The sequence below is a fragment of the Pygoscelis adeliae genome, unplaced genomic scaffold (genome assembly GCF_000699105.1).
Source record: "Pygoscelis adeliae isolate BGI_AS28 unplaced genomic scaffold, ASM69910v1 Scaffold445, whole genome shotgun sequence".
NCBI lineage: Eukaryota > Metazoa > Chordata > Aves > Sphenisciformes > Spheniscidae > Pygoscelis > Pygoscelis adeliae.
The window spans coordinates 1,008,662-1,016,240 of record NW_008824894.1 but is presented as its reverse complement, the minus strand read 5'-3'; the positions used below and the strand labels follow the sequence as shown (position 1 = coordinate 1,016,240).

Here is a 7,579-nt window from a genome sequence, read left to right as displayed (position 1 = left end):
CGGGCGCGCGGTCGCTGCCGTGTGACTGCTCCCGCCCCGGCGCTATCGCGGGCACGGACGGGCTCTCGCTCCTGCGAGAGGACGCCCAAACAAGCGTGCTTCTCCGCTCTCTGAAAACCTCCTAAAAGCCCAGATGGGCACATGCGTTTGGGTGTACGGTTATCGCTGGTAGGCAGTACTGGTTTTTTGAACTCTGGCCAACATGCTCTCTTCAGGTTACCTGCACGCATGTACTCACAAGCCTGCTGGGATCTTCAGAGTTGTGGCTTAGTTTTTCGTTTTGTAGAGAGACTCTGTGTTTCCCTTAATCCTGTCAGAAGAACTGTTCTTGGGCCTCTTAATCTGTTTGTCGGGACAGATGCACTTCCTCGCGCGCTGCCCGGGATGCGCGTGTTTGCCTGTAGTAGGACTGGCCCTGTGTGCGGAGGGAGACGTCAGATTAACTCCCCGGGCTTTCACCTGGAGCTGCGTGGTTCCGCCTTTTCCCCCTTTACAGTTGCGTAACGTCACTTAGCCAACGAAGGGGATCCTCTGTGTGAAAGCATACGTTTGCTGCACACGTAACGTACCTGTGGCGTCTTTCAGTGTCACGCAGAAGGTGGAATTAGCACGCCAGATACCCGCGCTGTGGACCACCGGGCTCCTGAGCCAGCCCAGGAATGCTGAGCTCCTCTTTTCATTCTCGCTGCTTATGCTCCGGCTTTCTGAACACCTAAACCTCTGTCATTCACACAGATCTTATAATTGCATATATTGGAATTTACCTGCTAGGATTTGTTTTTCGGGGAAGCGCTTAATTTTAAGTATGTGTCACAGGTTCTTTTTTGTACTACAAGAGGCTTCTGGACAGGCTTCCTCTCTAGCATGAATTGAGTTCTGAAAGTCACATCTGCCTAAGGGCAAATTTAGAAATGTTCCTTCCACTTCCCTTACCAATGTTTTTCATCATGGCTGTTTGTTTTCTGTGTGGTCAGAGATCCTGCATGAGGCTCGTACGGTTTCTCTGCAATCGCAGACTGTCATCTGTACATTTCTTGTTTCTTTGTGCCCGTCTGCAGGAACTGGGATCCTGTCATCACAACCAGAAGAAAATCCCCACTGGTGGAATGCAAACATGGTGTAAGGAGGGACAACGAAGGGAAATAGGTTTATACTTAAACAGCATCTCCTGCCTTTTCGGCTAGCAAGAATGCTACAAAGACAGATTAAGACTAACACTCGCGAGAGGGAATTGTATGTTTCCTCATTTGTTCTAGTTCAGCTCTCTAACGTAGCGCTGGCAAGGTCTGGAGAAACTTAAGTCCAGTCTCCTTGGGAGTTGTGGGGTGATCTGAGGAAGAAAAACTGGGGATAGCTTAGAGAGCCTTCTCAAATAGCTGAAGTGGCAAATACTGTTGTGAGTGGTGGGCTGGTAGTATGGTACGCATTTGCCGGTTTGAGAGGAGTGTGGAGCAGCTCTTCTAGCTCAAAGAAGAGAAATGAGAAAGACAGCGGTTTATATATGCATTGTACAGGAGGGAAAAGCAGAAGAGAGGGATGTTAATTTGCATTCTGCGAGCCGGAGACAAAAATGGGAAGATAACTTCATCCCTGCAAAAACCTCCAGTCGTTGCAGTCAGCATTTGCACTGCATTGACGAGGTCTTCTCATTTTTCATGTGAAAAACTGAAGCACAGAGAGTTGCCCTGTGGCAGGCCATCCACCGTAGCAGTGGGACAGCTAAGAGCAAAATCTTGGCCCATCGTTCTGTCCACTGAGCTCAGTGCTTCAATTAGATTGATAAAAGACACATTGATACTGATTTAACTCAGTAAAACTACCAGTGTTCGGGAGAAAATTCAAGACAGTTATAATTGTCGCTTGGTGTGCAAGAAGGTAAGTTGTCTAACCGGGCAAGAAACTCTTCCCTTCTCCCCTCCCCGGGGTTTAATTTTCTTCCAGTTACTTGACCCTGTCCTCACCCCTCCTTGCATGTCAAAGGAACGTCAGTACTCACACAGCTCTCTCTTACAGATTCATCCCTTATTGCTCAAGTGATGTTTGGAGTGGTGCCTCTTCCAAGTCTGAGAAAAGTGAGTGTTGCTGATGGGCTGTTGCTGCCCCAGACATCGCACATTAAAGGATATGGCCAGACTTCTGTGAAATTACATGAATGAAGAACAGGCTTTTTCTTGCTGAAGGGCAGGAAAGAATATCAAGCTACTTCCAGATAAAACATCCTGATCTCTTTAGCTCAGGCTGTTTTGACATAGTTCAGAGCCACTGCTTGCAGAGATGTTACACTGATGCAGTATGCAAGGATTAGAGGAACGAAATTCCTTTTAGATGAATCTCCAGGTTCCAGCACACAGCAAATGAAATGCTGTAGCTGAGGAACCATGGTTTGTTGCATGCAACTTTGGCTTTGCTGGTCTGAGGGGCAAGCGCAGTGAATTTGGTTTCAGACTTCTGTCAGGAGGATATCTGGCTTTTGAAAGGAGCCGTCATGTGTCAGGCTAAAGCTGTCGGCAGGTTGCTTTGGGAAACGAAGAACAGTTCATCTTAATATGCACGTTGCCACTGGCTGTCATTTTGATGATGACGGAACTCTGGGAGTCTGCTTAAAGGAGCGCTCTTCCAGAGTAAGCTGGATTTCGTGCAAATGAATTGTTCTACCTCATGTACTCCTCTGGGGTTCCCAACTCAACACAGGATTGGTGTCTGGGTGCAGTAATGTCTATAGAAACGCCAGGGGCTTGGTTCTCCTCTCGTTTGTTCATGAAGAGTTTTCTTTGACCAGAATGGAATCACTGTTGATAGACGCTGCTGTGAACAAAAGAATTTGGCCTAAGGTGCTCCGTGATGTGGCACTGAAAAAGCAGAAGGTTAATGCTTTTCTTTGAGCTGGTCTGTGAGTTCTGGCCTTAAACCAGACATGGTGTCACCCGATGTCTCTCTTCACTAACTCTTAAATTGAGAAACGGACCACTCGTGAATGCCACAGATACACTTTTGTCACAGTAAGGGACCTTTTCACTTCATCACGGCTTCTTACGATTGTTCCTTTGAAGCAGTTACACTTCAGGGAACGTGGCTGCCTTTTGGTGGTGCCGAGGAAGGAGTGGTCTATGTAGGTGTGACATTTTGTGAAACACTGCTTGGCTGAATTGGCTTTATGAATTGGGGAAAAAAGGGGTGCAGTAAGTTGGAACTGATTTCTTTCAGGGAAGCAAGTTTTGTACGGAGGGGGGAGTATCTCTTGTTAGAGGTACTTGATACAGGTGGAGAAAATGGGCCTGGTTTTAGGTTCATAATCCCTTCATAAGGTTCTTGAGCATTTGTGAAGAGGAAGCAAAAGTCGTAGCCTGGACAGGAGACAGTTTTGTTGACGCTGAGCTCTCTCTTCCAGATGAATATGCCTTCATGGGAGCACTGATCATTCAGGAGGTTATAAAGGAGCTGGTGGGAAAAGGTCTTAGCACTGCAAAAGTGTTGCTGCTAGCAGGGAGCAGGTAGGTATCTACAAGGTTTCCTGTGGTGAAGACAGGGGATTTCCACAGTAGAAAGCTGTTAGGGAGGTCTCAGCAGCTCCTGAAAAATTTCTTCTAGGAGTACAGTAACACTAACACAGCAAACCCTGTATCTCTTCTCAGTTTTCTCCTTTAAGTGGTGCAACAGGGGATGATACAAGACTATTTCCTCGGCTTTTGGTCCAGGTACACTTAGGAGAAAATGGAAAAATGACAAGGTAAAAGCTTTGCAAGAGGGAGGGAACGTATTCACTCTTCCCTGCATCAAGAATGCTGGCTCCTGTCGGCCCAAACCATGAGACGCATTCCTCTTGTGAATAGATTCGGGACATCTGAATTAAAAAATCAGGTTTGCCTGACGCAGGTGCTCTGAATCGATCTATGTTGCGCAAAGCTATGGTACGCTCGGCGTATGTTACACAGGGGTGTAATAGAGAAGTTGCAAAGGATGAATTTGTCTCACTCCAGATTCTTTCAGTTTTTGAGCAGCCAAACCCCTTGCAAATGATATAAAGCACATGTATCTCCCAGAAGAAGAATAGGAACAGGATTTGGTTTCTGAGGTATCAGACTGTTACTCGGCACCGGCTTTACTTCTGAGGGTTTTGCAAAGCAAGGAAATAACTTGGTGACTACCAAGTTAGTAGTGGATTGTCCTGTGGATAGATGAAGTTGTTTACAGAGTGTCGCTGCTGTGAGAGTATGTATGCTAGCCAGCCATTTAACAGCTCTGTGTGCTTCATGACTGCAGTATTAACATTGCTGTTGCAGTGCTGGAGGGACAGGAGTGCTCCTGAACGTGGATCGAGTGGCAGAGCAGCTGGAGGAGATGGGTTATCAAGGGATTCAGGTTCGAGGCTTGGCAGACTCCGGATGGTTCCTGGATAATAAACAGTATCGCAGAACTGACTGTATTGATACTATAACGTGTGCTCCAACAGAAGCCATCAGAAGAGGAATAAGGTACAATCAGATGCTCTAAAGTACACTTCTGTAAGAGGTTAGAGTGTGGAGAAGATGTCCTCCTTCTCTGTCTTCCTTCATTTTGATACCTAAAGAGTATTTATCATCTACATCAGTGGTTTTTCAATGATTTTATTGGAAAAGACAATAATTTAAAATCTAGGCGTGCAGAAGAATGCGTGCAATTTGTAGATGCTTTAAAATGTGTTGATGGGACAATATAGCCAAGAAAGAACTCTGGTGTCAATAAGTCGGAACTATAGTCGGAACAGAAATAGATTGGGATATGGAAAGGCCGTTGTTAGGATTGCGCTATGCCTTTCATTCTGTTATTGCTTTGTCTTCTAGATATTGGAATGGTATCGTTCCTGAACGCTGTAAGCTGCAGTTTAAAGAGGGAGAGGAATGGAATTGCTTTTTTGGATATAAGATTTACCCCACTCTTCGATGTAAGTATCAGAGGAGAGATATAAAATGGATTCTAGGGTTTCCTCTGTATCCACAGCTAACTTAGAGCAATCCCTTTTCCAAATTTTTTTGTCTTCCTAGGTCCAGTCTTTGTTGTCCAGTGGCTCTTTGATGAGGCCCAGCTTACTGTAGACAATGTACACCTCACTGGCCAGCCTGTTCAGGAAGGGCAGTGGCTCTACATCCAGAATCTGGGTAGGGAGCTGAGAAACACCTTGAAGGATGTGACGTAAGTATTTTCATTGAGGAAAACCTGGCACATTTATTTCTAAGAGGCATTCCTACCCAGTGTCCTAGCAGCATTTCTCAGGTCTCTGCAGAAACGATTGTTGTAAATTTGGTAACTATTAGTTCATCTACATCAAGAATCTTGTCTTTTTCATTTCTGGATAAGTGCAAAGTCATTTCCAACTTCACAATTATCAGCTACCCTTTGTTATCACTAGGAACTTGGTTTTTTCTTTCCTACCTCCAAGGTGGGGTCTGAGACTCCTTGCCGTTGCACAGCCATTAACCTCACAGGGATGTTTTGAAAAGTACCGATCATAAAACATCCAGAGAGTTGATGAGACAACAGAGAAGCAACCGTTAGTGTGCCTTACTTGCTTCATACAAGAGCAGGTATTCAGGAGTGCCTTGTGAATGTGCACTGTTAGGCAGGATGGAACCCCTTTTCTTCTGGATACTTTCCAGTCCAGTCGGGTTTTATGTCACGATAGTCATTGCTGTTTCTAAAAGTCTTGCTAGGGACGGCAAAATTTCCACCCTCTACCTAGTCCGGAAGGTTCTATTTAGCAGGAGTTACTTTGTCCTTCCAAGACCTAATCCATGTTTCCTTTTTTCCTTTAGCGCTAGCTTTGCTCCTGCCTGTTTGTCTCATGAGATCATTACACGCAAGTGAGTGCTTTTGCAGATTCTATGAAAGGTCAACAGGGAATCGGTAGGGGAATGAACCAGTTCTGACAGCCTGACCCCTCTGATACAACCTGTACGGTTTGTCTTTTCAGTCACTGGACAGACATCCAGGTGAAGGGGACGTCGTTACCCCGTGCCCTGCACTGTTGGGATCGGAGCCTACATGAGAGCAACAAAAATGGGAAGGCCCCTCTGAAAGGCTGCCCAATTCATCTGATTGACAGCTGTCCGTGGCCTCACTGCAACCCCTCGTGCCCCACTATCAGGGACCAGTTCACAGGGCAGGAGATGAACGTGATCCAGTTCCTCATGCACATGGGTTTTGATGTTCAGAAGATGGCACAGCAACAGGGCCTGGAGCCCAGTAAACTTCTGGGGATGCTCAGCAGTGGTAACTAGGAAGGGGTCTTCAGAGGGGCAGAGAGATTAGATCAGGAGGAGACTCTAAGCCCTTCTCCCACACTTTCTAATCTTCTTCCTTACGCTCATGCAGGCAGATGCACGCTCACACCCATGCATGCTCAAACCTGTACACACCCACGTGCTCCCACACTCTTGCACACTTAGGATGTGTCAAGAAAAACAAACAAAAAAAGCAATTTCTTGCTTACACTATTTGACTGGAACTCGTTACCTCCAAACTCCAGGGCTCAGTTTTGGCCATTCACATCCTCTTCCTGTGTTACACAAGGCAATCCGATACAGGGAGTAGCGAAGCCATAAATAGCAGTAATGAGAACCTTCCCCAGATCTAGGACTTCTTCCCTTGCCATGAATTTTACATCATAGACTTGATACAAGTGGTGAAAAAAGCAAGCACTGGATTTCTTTTGTCCAACTAGAAGTGAAGGAATGATTACATGACTTCCTGGAGGTCAGCATCTTGTGATGAGTCCTAATGTACAAACCCAGGACACGTGCTAGGGATGGACACTCTTGTACTCAATTTACTTTCGTATTTTATAAAATGACTTTTTTATTACTTTTTTTAAACTAAGCAAGAAATATAAATGATATTGTTTTGTAACATATTTTTTTTAAATAACGAAGAAACCTCTTGCTACTTCAGCAACGTGGACATATTTATTTTAATATGTAAAACGCTATTTATAAGGGCTGACCAGAGAACCATACATATGTCTTTGTAAAGTTGTATATGCTGCTCATTTGGATGGGTTATCCTTATGATCACTTGTGCCTGGGAGAGGGCTGAGGGTGGTATGGACATTTTGTATTAATTAGACTTCTGTGTTCCCCTTGCAGTATGCTTTGTCACCGTTTCTCTGATGAAGAGGTTGTAATACGAGGTCTAAGTACAGGGATTTTCACCCCTTTCGTGACGTTTGCATACTTGCACAGCGTTCTCAGCTTGACTGTGATTTGCCAGGTATTCCAGGGCATTGCGTTTTAAGATGCAGGGAGACCTGGTTTTGCAGCAAAGGCCTCTACTCTAGTGAGAGAAATGTTTGATCAGACCGTCTGGCCTGTCTTAAAATGGAGTGCGTTTGGAACATAAAAGGCGGAGAACACAAGGCAAGCACCAACATATTTCTATTCTTCTAGTCATTTGCGAACACACCCACCTCAGAACAGGGAGAATCCCCTTTGATGGTAATGGGAGGAAAACAAGGGAGGGATCAGGAATGTGTGACTGAAGCTGGAGAGGGCGAGAGACCCTTCCTTAGGGGGGAAAGCATACAGGCAGCTGCAGAAAAGCTTTATAC

General features: G+C 45.5%; 1 protein-coding gene across 1 annotated transcript; it reads left to right on the top strand.

The window, feature by feature from the left end:
- The first annotated feature begins 141 nt into the window (after positions 1-141).
- On the top strand, positions 142-7,117 carry NOTUM (notum pectinacetylesterase homolog (Drosophila)). The gene is made up of 9 exons (XM_009324604.1): positions 142-168; positions 1,016-1,119; positions 2,014-2,072; positions 3,389-3,491; positions 4,281-4,472; positions 4,821-4,921; positions 5,022-5,169; positions 5,790-5,837; positions 5,948-7,117. The coding sequence occupies exons 1-9, from the start codon at positions 142-144 to the stop codon at positions 6,252-6,254; spliced, it is 1,089 nt and encodes a 362-aa protein (XP_009322879.1). The 3' UTR covers positions 6,255-7,117.
- Positions 7,118-7,579: the final 462 nt, after the last annotated feature.